Source organism: Trachymyrmex septentrionalis, unplaced genomic scaffold (genome assembly GCF_001594115.1).
Source record: "Trachymyrmex septentrionalis isolate Tsep2-gDNA-1 unplaced genomic scaffold, Tsep1.0 scaffold53, whole genome shotgun sequence".
NCBI classification, from domain to species: Eukaryota; Metazoa; Arthropoda; class Insecta; order Hymenoptera; family Formicidae; genus Trachymyrmex; species Trachymyrmex septentrionalis.
This window is the reverse complement of record NW_017305705.1, coordinates 24,809-37,285: the sequence shown is the minus strand read 5'-3', so window position 1 is coordinate 37,285 and position 12,477 is coordinate 24,809. Positions and strand designations below refer to the sequence as shown.

The window sequence follows — 12,477 nt, the reverse complement described above, 5'->3', positions numbered from 1 at the left end:
GGGGGGGGGGGGGGGAGAAGAATCGAAGAAAGACAATAGAATTATTTCAAATTTATGTTTTCAGTTACCCGACGACTTACCATTTGAAACTCTTTTAGTAGAAGCAAAGAATCTGTATCGACAATATCCTCCTGAATCTATCAGTAATGATGTCAGAGATTATGATCATAAGAGAAAAATTAAAGAGCAAGAATGGAAGGCAAAAGCAGAAGCAAGCCGACAAGAGAGAGAAAGACAACGAAAATTAAAAATTGTTCAAGCAACGCCAAGGATATCTTATCGTATTAGAAGTTATAAAACTATTACTGTTGTAACTATTTTAGCTTTGGGAATATATGCTTTCATAAGATCCTCGACAGGGCTTAACTGACATTAAGAGATATTATTTGTTGTAAAAAAAAACTAGAATTTTTACATATTTTCTAAAGCAGAAACCCTCCACTTCTTCAATACCCGCTGCAATTTGGAACAAGATTTAAAAATTATATAAAAGCAAGCACCAAAGAAATGAAGCAAGGAGTATGTGTTGTTAGGAACTTAAAAGTTTGGTTGTCAGTATTTGAGCAAAAATTTGTTCTAGGATACATGAGTCAGAATCTTGTGCATTCCTATGCTGCCTTTATGCTGTGTTCTGGAGGCTAATATGAACTTTTTACTATATGTTAAAAAATTATAAATATATGAAAATTTATAGAAAAAAAGTAGCAATTTCAAATATTCAGAATTGCTAAAGGTTTGGACCTAAATGGGATATCAAATAGATAAAATGTAAATAAAAATGTTTCATACGTAATATTTATTATTATAATTACGTTGTTATGATCTGTGATTAGGAACAATTTTATCTATAATTATATTCGCAAAGAAAAATTAAGTTTAATCATTATGTGATCAATAATAAAAACATTTTATTTTTTAACAACATTCGTTTATTATCATCTTCTTTATGATATACCATTTTATCTTAGAAATATATATGTAATTATGTATTGTCTAGTTTATCAGATTTGATATCAAAAGAATATGATATCGATTACTTACATTTTATGTAGAATATTTATTTTTCACCATTTTATACATGAATGTAATTTTGTAGAAATTTAATGTGCTGATAAATATATTTTTATCAGTACATTAAATTTCTACAAAAGTTTATTGTAAATCCATGTATTTACTAAAATATATAGACTTATTTATACCAAAAAAATACAAGTTACTATATATACATATTGTGTATTACAATAAGAAAATTTTAAAGTTGTAAACATTTTAAAATCAACGTTTGTTAATATAGTCGGTTCGTGTAAAAGAACACGGTAGTATCACTGCTTGGCTTGATGCCGAAACACTACCAGATTTCTTAAGGAAATATTTTTTACATTAAATTTCTTTAGTATTTTATGAGTATTCATCACAATTATGAATCAGTGTAAATATAACGTATATAATTATAATATAATCAATTTATGACTAGTAACTTAAGAAACTTGGATTTCATTGTTATTCTAATTGTGCTGCATCAGCGACTAAAAAAATATGTTATTATACAAATAGAAACACTTTATATATAGCATATTATTACTATATATCGCTAGTCATGTTAATCACTCTTTGTTTCATGTGAGATCATGCAATATAAAAATTGATAATATATACTGAATATATAAATATGTACACATAAGGAGGAGATAAAAGTATTATATTTATAGAGAGAGAGCGCATGGCTATATGCCAGTAAATGAGTGGAAGTATTGACATTTAGAAAAAGTTTTTTGTAACTGCACCACTTTATAATATTCCCAATTGATATTTGCTGCTATGTTATGTAATGATATATTTTAATGAACAATGTAGTTAATAAAAATATATTTTCAATACGCTATCGTATTTTTTTAGTCAATAAATTTTCAAGAAATGAATTTACTTCATGAAATTAATGAAATCTTTTAATCTTGTTAAAATCATTTTATATTGAAGTTCTAATATTAATTCGTATCAAGATTAGCACGGACGAGATACTATTATCTCATCGGTAGCAAGAGCAAAAAATGTTACAAGAATATAGTGACGTCACTAAATTCTATTTGTCATTCTTTAAAATTTATTACTAATAAAAATTATATTATACTTTTAAAACTGTTTTAATATATGCCAAAACATCACGATTTCTTAAAATCTCAGTATGATCTACTCCAGAAAAACTTTGATTATAAATTTGTTTTACTTGTGACCTCTGCCAAAGTGTGCATGCTTCCAAACTCCTTATATTCACTGTTCCATCGCCATCTCCAACTATTAATTTAGGGTAACCATTTATACTCGTACCTGGTTTATAGTACAACCTGCAAAAAATAAATACGAATTTTAAACGGCTTCTCTTATTATGAATATAAATAAAACAAAATGTTATACATATATACAAACTTTTCTACTGTGTCCACTTTGTTGCCGTATAAACAATGTACTTCAACACCTGGTGCCGTAAAATCCAATTGATATTTCTCATTGTCTTTTCTGAATTCCCAAGCGTTAGGAACGTCTATGTCTCTGTAAATGAAAATTTCTTTAAAAATATTTGCGGACAAAATATATAATAATTGCAGATATATAATAGTCTAAATAATCCACTGTACATAAAATATTGTTGTAAATTGCTCAACGTATAGTTTTTCTGATCCGATTGCACCAAAATCTCTGTGTCTTTCCAAAGTAGTTTTGAAGGTAACAGCCATCCTAAACTTGGACTCGTTATCTGTTCGTCTCTTAATACACTTTCACGAAGAAAATATGCACCTAAGTTATCTCCTGTATTAGACACAAAAAAATGTGTATGTAAAGCATTATATCTCATAAAACAGATAATAATTGAAAAATTTATATTCTGAATTCAAGTTATCTGCTTATTTATCAATAATTCAACAATAATTGATTATTAATCATTACAAGCAAATAAGATTATACAAATAAGATTGATACGCTTACCAATGGCAAATACTTTAATAGCCTTGGCAGATCCTGCCCATACAGCACTAAGTGTGATAAAGGCATTTATATATTTATCCTTCCATTTCTGACTTTGACGTTGTAACATTATAAGAGTCATAGGTCCACCCATGCTGTGAACCAGTAGCGTCACTGGCGTATTATTATTCATTATATATGTTTCTTCGACTAAAGTTTTCAATTTAGCAAAGAATTCTTCATTTTCACCTGTAGTTTAAGGTCTTTATCTCGGTAAATTTGTAGTACAATCGAATAAAATATATGATACTAAATGCTAGCATGTAATGCCTGTATGAAACAATTTATTGATATCTTTCTACATACTAGGTCCTTTTCTGAAATCATAAGGTGCACCACGTATCGATAAATTCCTGATGTATCCTAAATCGTTTACCAACATATTTCCAATATCCTTGAAATACGAGCCTGGCGAGGCCCTGCTGGGATCTATATATTCAACTACAAATGGATTACCCCATCCTGGTATCCTTATATCTACTCCAGGTTGATTGCTAGTCGTCCTTGTTACATTATCATAATTCAATTTAAGATTATCTATCTGTAATAGGATTAAAAATTACTTTCAAATTATTCAGCTAGAAAAAGACTAGAGCTATGCATGGTAAATCAAAATGATCGTACAAAGCAGTCTATCACGACAGGTACAAGTAGTTCCATGTTCAGCCATAAATTAAAATAATCGTCGGATATTTTCGTGCAGATATAATGCACCACTGATGACTTGTTAATCCTTGCCTCGACCTGACTGCCGCCATCACCTGGAACTGGAATATCGTTTTCCTTTGTAAGTAGACGTACTCTTTGTAATGTCTTAATAAGTCGATATCTCTGAAGTTTTATGACACTACGATAAGAGTCATATCATCAAAGGAGATAATCATACAAAGCGGCACTTCAGAGCCGTTTCGAGCCCTAAAGTGCAGACAGAAAGGGTCATGATAACTTTCGACGAGTAAACGCTTTCAAAAATATCTCATACACATATCACGGATCTCCAAGGAATATCCTAAAGACATCCAGAGAACGTCTCTATGCCCTTCCTGAACATCTTAAGGATACCAAGATATCTCAGATAAAATATGATGTATATGGACAATAATAAGACGCTTTTATGACTCACCTAAAATAACGGGCGATATTTGTTTAGTTTTGGCGTGCCAGGGTCTCACCAGTTGCATGAGCAAGAGAATAATTATCACGCTTAGGAGAGCTGCCAGGCGCATTGTTTGTCGCGGCTACGATTTTAAAACGACAGGCGGATTCTCGCAGGAAAGAAACACGTGTATCTTGGAAATTAAATGAACTTAGCTGTTACTCGACGAACAATTTCTCTTCCGTCTCTTGATCTAACAAAGTAGAAATATCCTATGCTCGTCACTGTTCGTTTGCTTCAGTTATAGTAAACAGCTGATATCGCCTCATGCGTCGAAGTAGATGATATCGCGATCAGCCAATCGAAGCGACGGATGAGGACAAAAAGTATTATTCTATTGGCACGCTTTCGTAAGCATTATTCTGATAGACCGTAATTTCCTCTTCCTGTATTTACATATTTGAAAAACATATTATTAGACGGAGCGATTTAAATCATCGATAAACGCAAGTTATGACGTTAAAGAAGAGAAGAGTAAATACGGATTCTGTTGTTGCAATTACGTAAACAGATTTACGTTTCAGATTAGATTTTATTATTTTTTTCCGAGATGCTTAAATTTGTTTGTGTGAAATAAAATGCACAAGGACATAAAAGTTGAAACAAATAGATTTATGGTCAGTTTATAGTTCTATTCTATTGCCGATTTTGCAATAAGCGTCAATTGCGTCAAAATAAAGTCAAAGACAAACAAGTTTGAATACGGAGCATAAAATATGATTCATCAATCGTATGACGTTCTACAAATTGCGGAAGACTCGTATATGTCACGTTTTCAACTGCCTTTACCAGCATATATTTGTTCTCATGATTTAAGGTTAATTTAAAAATAAGCTCTAGTTTCTTTACAATGTATACACGTGAGAAGCATGTTTTTCTCTTATTGTAAATCTACAAATTACATAAATCCACACGTGTCATACGTTGGCAAAATAAAAATCAAGAGTAACAAAAGTATAAACTTTTTTAGGAAATTTTTAGCATATATTATTTTATTAGACTTTTAAATATAAATTTTTGCTTTTGCGTCCACAGCATGATTAAAATTCCTACAGCACAAAAGTTACAATATTGCTGCAAATTCTATACTGTATAGGGAGTAGAGATAAAAAATCTGAGTAAAAAATTGAGTAAAAATCAATTCTTTACTTTCTCAAACAGAACAAGTCAAACAATAACGTCAAAATATTAAAATAAATCTGAAATTATTGAAAAATGATTTTTAATAATTTGAAGTTATTTTGATATCATATATAATGACTTGTTCTGCTTAGAGTCTTGCTTTAGTCTTGAAAATTATTTACTCCGATTTATTTTTTTTGGACATATGGCGACATATATTATTATTGTTATAAAATTAATTTAAAGTTTTTTGCATTCATCCAAAAGATTTTTGTGCAAAAATAGTTGTAAACAATGAATATATAATATAATAACTAAGCGATAGCCACGGAGAACCATCTTTTTTCAGAGTTTTGATAAAAAATATTTTTTCAGTGTACAAACTGATGTTCAATTTACTAAGTTTTTACTTCTAATTGCAAGGAAAAATCTTGGTTTTTTTTTACATTTCTAATTAAAGGAAAAAGTTGCAATAAAATTTGTGCAATTTGTGCAAAAAAGAGACAACATTTGAAAATTTAATTTCCGGATTTCACGTCATTCATTACCAGCGTCCCGTCAACGTCGTCGGGGATCGAAACGAGTACATTGTTGGATCAATCGACGGTGCTTAGCACCGATCGACACCAAAGACCGCGAGCGAGCACACGGCAGGTAGATAATTAGATACGGCGTCGCACGCGTTCGCTCGGGAGGATCCATTGCATTGGACCGGACCGGACGAGCCGAGCTTTAATTCTCGTTTTCTCCCCCTCCGGTTAAAACGTCGAGGATGGCCGATGTCAAACAGGATCACAAGGGCGAGGACGTCGACAGCTATGGGATGGGCAACAGCGCCGATCCGAAGAACATGCAGGAGCTGACGCAATACGTGAGTCCGCGTATTTACACACAGGATGACGATGACGCATCCAGGGACGATCCGTCGCGACGCGATCCTGACGCTACGTTGACTCCTTTGCAGGTGCAAACGCTGTTGCAGAACATGCAGGACAAGTTTCAAACCATGTCTGACCAGATCATAGGAAGAAATATCCTTTTTTTTTTGCTTAACCATGCTTAACCTAAAACGGTGCTGCAAGCTTGAAGCGGTATTTGTGGAAAAAGCATGTGTTGACATTTTGTCATATAGTATCATGTAACTGGGATTGTCTCTATTAGTGCATGTCAAGTTTCTTGCTGTATCGCTAAGTAGCTTATTTATCTCTGAACGTAAGTAGTAAAAAGCAAAGTATAACTGTTTTTTTTTGTTATTAATTTTGTATAAGTCATGCTTCTGTTAATTTCAATAATCAGGAAGACAACTTTGTGTCTATGTGACTTTAAAATTTTATTAGCATATGCTTTTATATTCCAACTAGTTGTTTATAAGAGATTAATAAATGTGTTCTTTTTAGCTGAATTTCTTGCATGGTTCATCTCCTTTTTTGTTGAAAAAAAAAAAAAGAAGACGAGCCATTCAAGAAAGTCACAAAAGTGTAGGTAAAAAGAACCTGATATGTGTATTATTTGTATATAAATATCCTCAACTATATTTATTTTTTAACTGTATTCATGTCACCCTTTATTTGATTATTAATTGAATTAAATATTATACAAGCTAACATATATTTATTATAATATTATTCATAAAAGTTAACATATGTTTATTTATAGTATTAATTGTTACTACAAATATATAATTATTATAAGATCCTTAATAAGAAATACTAGATGAAATGGGTAACAGAATAGACGACCTGGAAAAAAATATCGCAGACCTAATGACACAAGCAGGAGTCGAAGGAGGTGATAAATAAGCTCGTTCTTTCTTCAATGCACTCATCTATAAATAACGACTTATCTAAAGTATCGTTGTACTTTATTGTCATGGAAAAAAAATGTATACAGATAGTGAGATATCCATCCTTTTGTTACAATACAGAAAATAAACTTACACTTTTTTAGAAATATATTTTGATATTATTTCAATTCTCGTTTCAGATAACTGAGATATCGACTAAACCAATATAACAATTAGATTACTCAACTTCAATGGAGTGCAGGTTACATTGATTCTTATATATTATCTTTGTCTCAATGAAGTTTCTCTTATCTTTTTAAAACAATGTTACATTACTACCGCATTTACAAAGACGTTTAAATTAATACAAATAAGCATTATGCAAGTGTAAGAAAATGTTTACTTTGTTTGATTCAATCTGTAAGGTATGCGATATATTATAGATGACATTAAAGACTTCTGACATGTAGGAATTGCTGGGACGGGTCTGAGAATGAAGCGTTTCTTTACTTTGTATCCAGCGCGTTTTGACACTCTTTTCTAAAAAGATAAAAATGCAAAATATTAAAAGGAGAATTGAAATTACATAGATTTCTGCCTAGTTCTCACAGGCTTCTCTCGAATTGATTCTGATTCCGTTTCCTCTGTGCTATCTGGATATTCTTCAACTTGAACCGACTCTGAAGAGTTTGTGTATGCAGTTCGTATAGAATCCTAAAATTTGCCATATTAGAATCCAAAAATAAACTGCAGAGCGATATGTATTCAAATTTTACACCTACAGCAGATTCGGTTCCTCGATTAGCTAATTTCTGTGACGCCGAGGGCGAAGATGCGAATCGAGTGGCTAAGTTTGTTAACGAGTAAGCCTGTCGAAATGAAGTTCTGCCGACTGTGTCTAATCGTGCAACAGAATCGGGAACTCGTAATGTGTCTCGAAATTCCTAAATATAGAAGTAATATTTTATTTGAATAATGATTATAAAATTGCATCAGCATTTAACAGCAAAGTTTAATATTGAAATGTCAAATCTTTCTCATTAAATCATAATAACAAATATCAATTTAAAGCAAGTTTACCCCGTTCATTTCTCCTCTCGCGTTTTGAAAGTCCTGCATGTTAAAGGATAAACAATATTGACTACTATATTTTATAAATATAATTCTTTCTTAACTTTAACCAGAGACACAATTTAGAAAAAAATTGAAATGATCTTCTATCTCACCTCAATATCTTTAACTTCGTCAATAGCTGCAACATCTTGATATGCTTTGGTCAGAAGTTCGAGAGCTTTTGTATGAAAGCTCAATTCGACAGTGACAAAATCTAAAAGTATAGACTTCAAATCGTGCAACTTTCGTCGTTCAAATGAGTCGATTTGTTCCTCCAGGCCTTTTACCACTCGGGATACTTCGATGGACGCTTTCGTCAGCTCCGACTCAGCTTGAGACTGATATTCTTTTTCAATTAAAGATTTATAATATAAGATATTCTTGAAACGACAAACTAGTTTTTTATGTCACTTTAAAATTATTTTATTAATATTAATATCTTGTTCTTAATTATTAATTTAACGTTTTGCTTTATTGTTACGAAAGGCATAGAAATTAAGTTATAATTAAAATTAACTAATGTTGAAATAAATTTTTAATTATAAGGATACTATCATTTGACGATTTCTGGGATTTCTTTCTCGAACTTTGTCCAAATGTCTTCGTCTTGTAAGTTCTCTGTCGCGTGCTGCAAATGTGTTTTTTACATCATCGCGGGCATGTTTGCAAATCATTGCGTATTGTGAAAGAGGTACAATCACTTTGGAATCCAATCTTTGTACTTCCGCATCTCTGTAGAGCAGATCGATAATTTTAAAAGCAAAAGTATAAATCAAAATAATATGTTAAAGCAAAAAATAAAACATAATACAATTAAAATAGCACAGATAAATCAAATGAAGATTATTTAAAAGATTAGTTAAAAGTCTTCTGATAATTTTTCGCAGTCGAGTAATAAAAAGCTATGATTTAATAGAAAAAAATAAAGACCTTTATAAATTTTATTATTAATGAAAATAGCAACGCTATAATTTTTTATTTTTTTAGTTATGTATGTCAATACTAAACGTAAAAATTATTTACAAAAAAGTTAGCATTTTTTATGCATTACGAAGAAAACATAATTATTTGAAACAAAATCTAGTTTTACGTTTTACCTATAATCACCGATAACTGATAATGTTGCAGAAAAATTTGCTAGGCCTGCGCTCATTGATCGATTTACGACTTCAGAATCTGCGTAAGTTTGTATTGTTTTAGCCACCTCATCGCTTTTATCACGCAATCTGAAAAAATAAATTAGTAAATAGTGAACGAAACGAAGCACATCGTTGTCAAAACAATGGGAAATAAGAATATGTCACTAAGGAAAAATAATCGATATGGTTTGTTAGTCAGAAGAGCACCTGGCAGCTTTTCTGGTGAACGCCGCAAATATTGAGCACAGCTCGGCGAAGTGTTTTTCCACGCCAGTTATGCGATCTTGTACAAACTTCGCTTCTTGCTCACTAATAAAAAAATAGACATTTAATTTAAGGTTTGTTTATGATTTATTTATGATATGTCAAATGGCGACATAAAATTAAAAATAAATCACATGTTTTCGGTTTAACTTACTACAAGCTGCTTTGAGAACGTGATCGAAGCATCTTTTTATTAAGTGTTGTTTAAAAAATAATTCAACGAACTATTTTACGTTAGGTTCCTTTGCTGCGGGATTATCTCGCAAAGCGAAGGAAACAAATGTCTCCTTTCCAATACGTTTCATTGACAGTTGCCTACTGGCAGGTGGTATTGCTGCAGGTGAAGTTATACGTATATTTTCTATACTGTCTTCGGGCTAACTATGCAGAGGATTGATTATAAATTTCTGATTGTCTTATGAAAGATGATTTTATCTGATCTATTATAACTTTTCTTATGTTCTGTTTCGCGGTAATATAATCATTTTTATTATTATTCTCTTGATAAAGATTTGTTCATTTTATAACTTCTGTTTTGTCTACATAACAAAATCAGATCGCCTTTATGCATTTACATTTACGCTGGATTATTTCATCTTTCGGTAAACTTTAGCTCACTGTCTTACTCTTTTATGTTGTTATTCTTTTGTTCCAGTAACAGATAAATTACCAAATAGTTTACCCGAAGATGGAACAATTAGCCCCTAATCTTTATATTAGAAAAATAAAACTAACAGTTAAATTATGTAAAAATATCGTTTTTATGCATTTATATTTAATCTTTATATTAGAGAATGAAACTTACGTTATATCTACTGTATATAAAATGTGGAAAATGAATAAGGAATTTTACATCATTGATTTTACTTATCTTCGCTTTATAATACTGCAATAAAATAACGAATTGACCAGCAACATCAAGATATATTTATAAAAATACTTTATTGCAGGTATACGATTTAATATTTAATAAATAACAAATTTATGCAATAATATAATGTTGCAATTAGCTAGTGTCTTTTAGCACAGCGAATGAATGTCCTGCGCCAGCACCCACGAGAATGACAACAGAATTAGATGGCACTGGAAGAGATTCTGGTCGTAAAACATTCTCCGTGTTTCCGTTACCACAGTTTCCATGTTCGTTCCAGCCCCAGCACAGCACTGCTCCATTATCTGTAAAATTAAATTATTTATCATGATATATATATTATAAAATAAAATTCCAATTACATAAAATTGTAATTATTTGACATGTCTTTTATTTCTTTAGCATTTGTACATTTTTATCATATATAATAATTTACCGGTTAAAGCAACATTATGCTCTGATCCAACTGAAAGTTGAATGACTTTCGGGATATTTTCTATATACTGAAGTCTCTCTTCCGTAGAAATTTCATTTTGTGATTTCAGTAAAGAACGGCCTAATTGACCATAGTCATTTCTTCCCCACGAAAAAATAATACCATCTGGAATTATATGTATATTTTAATATGTATATAAACAGTTTAATATATGTAGCGAAAAAACACAAAGTGAATTTAGTTTACTTACTGCTCAAGATATTTATGTGACTCCAGCCTGTATGAATTTGAATTAGTGTATCATGTTGTATGCTAGAGAGCGGAATACATAGAGGTTGCAATATTCGTGTTTCAGAAGAAGTTTTAGAAAAAAATCCTAGCTGTCCGTGCTTGTTATCACCAAAGACATATATATTATATGTTTGCCTTTTTATTAGGACTATAGTATGATATTGACCACAGGTAACATTTTCCACGTTTCCTTGCATTGTCTGTTCTGCAACTGTTCACCTGTGTTTTAATTAAGTGGAAATATTTTCATTTTTTTATAATAAAATGTATTTTCAATAAAAGTTGTCGGCGTGACTATTTAAGTTACAAGTGATAAAATAAATGATATAAAATGTGTAAACTTATAAGAGTGATAAGTAAATATTAAAACTAATACACTATAAAATAATATAAAAAATAATAAAAAAATATATTAATAGATATTCGAGGAAATTTCATATCTTTAGAATTTTTTAATTTATATATTTATTTTTACAAAATAAAAATTATTCAAGGTATGGTTTGTTATATACCTTTGGTGAATGCACCAAGAAGAGTGTAAGGCTTCATGGTTTCTGGATTAATCAAACCCAATTGTCCTCTATTATTTGATCCACAAACATAAAGTTCATGATTCTCTGTTACTATGGCGGTGTGTCGCAGACCCATTGAAACATTCTTTATTTTTTTGTCAAATGAAATTTTGCGAAGATGAGGTATTGAAGGAAAAACAGAAGGATCCAAACCTAATTGTCCATAACGATTGGAACCCCATACATATAATTCACCATTCCTTGTTAATGCCATGGAACTGTCCCATCCACAGCAGACATCAATCACTACTTCATGTTCAAGAGCACATATTCTTTGAAATATTAGAATATATTCTTGCTCGATGTTGATGTTTCCAGCTTGTCCTTTGTTGTTTAAACCACAGGAATAAACATGACCATTCGTGTCTAAAATCAATGTGTGTCCAGCACCACCAACAATTTTCCTGATGAGTTCTGGCTTCAAGGAACATTTGGATAAATCAACTTCTTGAGGTAGAACAAATTGCTCGGATAATAAACCTTGTCCAAGTTGACCATGGGAATTTGCACCCTGCAAAAGATATATATGCTCATAAGATTTTTTGAATTCTTTATAAATCTGCTTTATAAATAGAGTTATATTTTGAAAGTTATTTCGAAATTTTTGCTTTCACTCAGACATATACATATATTCAGAAAATCCAATCTCACAATGTGTGTACACGCACGATAAAAGTTCTCGTTTAATAACATAATAAGAGTTTGGATA

General features: G+C 31.0%; 5 protein-coding genes across 10 annotated transcripts in view; 2 read left to right on the top strand and 3 right to left on the bottom strand.

The window, feature by feature from the left end:
* The window catches only part of LOC108751888 (TBC1 domain family member 20), a 2,734-nt gene extending 1,989 nt beyond the window's left edge, over positions 1 to 745 (top strand). The window contains exon 5 of the mRNA XM_018492364.1: positions 65 to 745. Within this exon, the coding sequence (XP_018347866.1) occupies positions 65 to 370 (306 nt within the window). The 3' untranslated portion in view covers positions 371 to 745. The remainder of the gene's footprint in view (positions 1 to 64) is intronic.
* A 1,274-nt stretch (positions 746 to 2,019) lies between these two features.
* On the bottom strand, positions 2,020 to 4,521 carry LOC108751926 (group XV phospholipase A2-like). Its single transcript, XM_018492415.1, has 7 exons — positions 4,145 to 4,521; positions 3,646 to 3,788; positions 3,328 to 3,562; positions 2,983 to 3,210; positions 2,634 to 2,805; positions 2,425 to 2,547; positions 2,020 to 2,342 (listed from the first exon to the last, which is right to left on the bottom strand). Exons 1-7 carry the CDS (start codon positions 4,245 to 4,247, stop codon positions 2,123 to 2,125), a joined length of 1,224 nt encoding a protein of 407 aa, XP_018347917.1. The 5' UTR covers positions 4,248 to 4,521; the 3' UTR covers positions 2,020 to 2,122.
* A 1,440-nt stretch (positions 4,522 to 5,961) lies between these two features.
* Positions 5,962 to 7,364, top strand: LOC108751896 (heat shock factor-binding protein 1). Of its 3 annotated transcripts, none has more exons than XM_018492379.1 (4): positions 5,962 to 6,170; positions 6,264 to 6,330; positions 7,010 to 7,087; positions 7,283 to 7,360. In XM_018492379.1, exons 1-4 carry the CDS (start codon positions 6,072 to 6,074, stop codon positions 7,288 to 7,290), a joined length of 252 nt encoding a protein of 83 aa, XP_018347881.1. In that variant the 5' UTR covers positions 5,962 to 6,071; the 3' UTR covers positions 7,291 to 7,360. The 3 variants fall into 3 exon arrangements, 2 of the variants coding, with proteins under 2 accessions (XP_018347881.1, XP_018347880.1); XR_001939519.1 differs by having other exon boundaries at positions 5,963 to 6,170; positions 7,010 to 7,192; positions 7,283 to 7,364; XM_018492378.1 differs by lacking the exon at positions 7,283 to 7,360 and having other exon boundaries at positions 5,963 to 6,170; positions 7,010 to 7,249.
* Positions 7,365 to 7,460: 96 nt separating this feature from the next.
* LOC108751895 (protein FAM92A1) lies at positions 7,461 to 9,877 on the bottom strand. Of its 4 annotated transcripts, XM_018492373.1 has the most exons (9): positions 9,753 to 9,877; positions 9,542 to 9,643; positions 9,293 to 9,421; positions 8,747 to 8,927; positions 8,309 to 8,533; positions 8,163 to 8,195; positions 7,865 to 8,026; positions 7,692 to 7,796; positions 7,461 to 7,622 (listed from the first exon to the last, which is right to left on the bottom strand). In XM_018492373.1, exons 1-9 carry the CDS (start codon positions 9,782 to 9,784, stop codon positions 7,482 to 7,484), a joined length of 1,110 nt encoding a protein of 369 aa, XP_018347875.1. In that variant the 5' UTR covers positions 9,785 to 9,877; the 3' UTR covers positions 7,461 to 7,481. The 4 variants fall into 4 exon arrangements, with proteins under 4 accessions (XP_018347875.1, XP_018347876.1, XP_018347878.1 ...); XM_018492374.1 differs by lacking the exon at positions 8,163 to 8,195; XM_018492376.1 differs by having other exon boundaries at positions 7,545 to 7,796.
* Positions 9,878 to 10,550: 673 nt separating this feature from the next.
* LOC108751877 (secretion-regulating guanine nucleotide exchange factor-like) lies at positions 10,551 to 12,461 on the bottom strand. The gene is made up of 5 exons (XM_018492351.1): positions 12,420 to 12,461; positions 11,709 to 12,279; positions 11,156 to 11,407; positions 10,906 to 11,070; positions 10,551 to 10,774 (listed from the first exon to the last, which is right to left on the bottom strand). Exons 1-5 carry the CDS (start codon positions 12,459 to 12,461, stop codon positions 10,605 to 10,607), a joined length of 1,200 nt encoding a protein of 399 aa, XP_018347853.1. The 3' UTR covers positions 10,551 to 10,604.
* Positions 12,462 to 12,477: the final 16 nt, after the last annotated feature.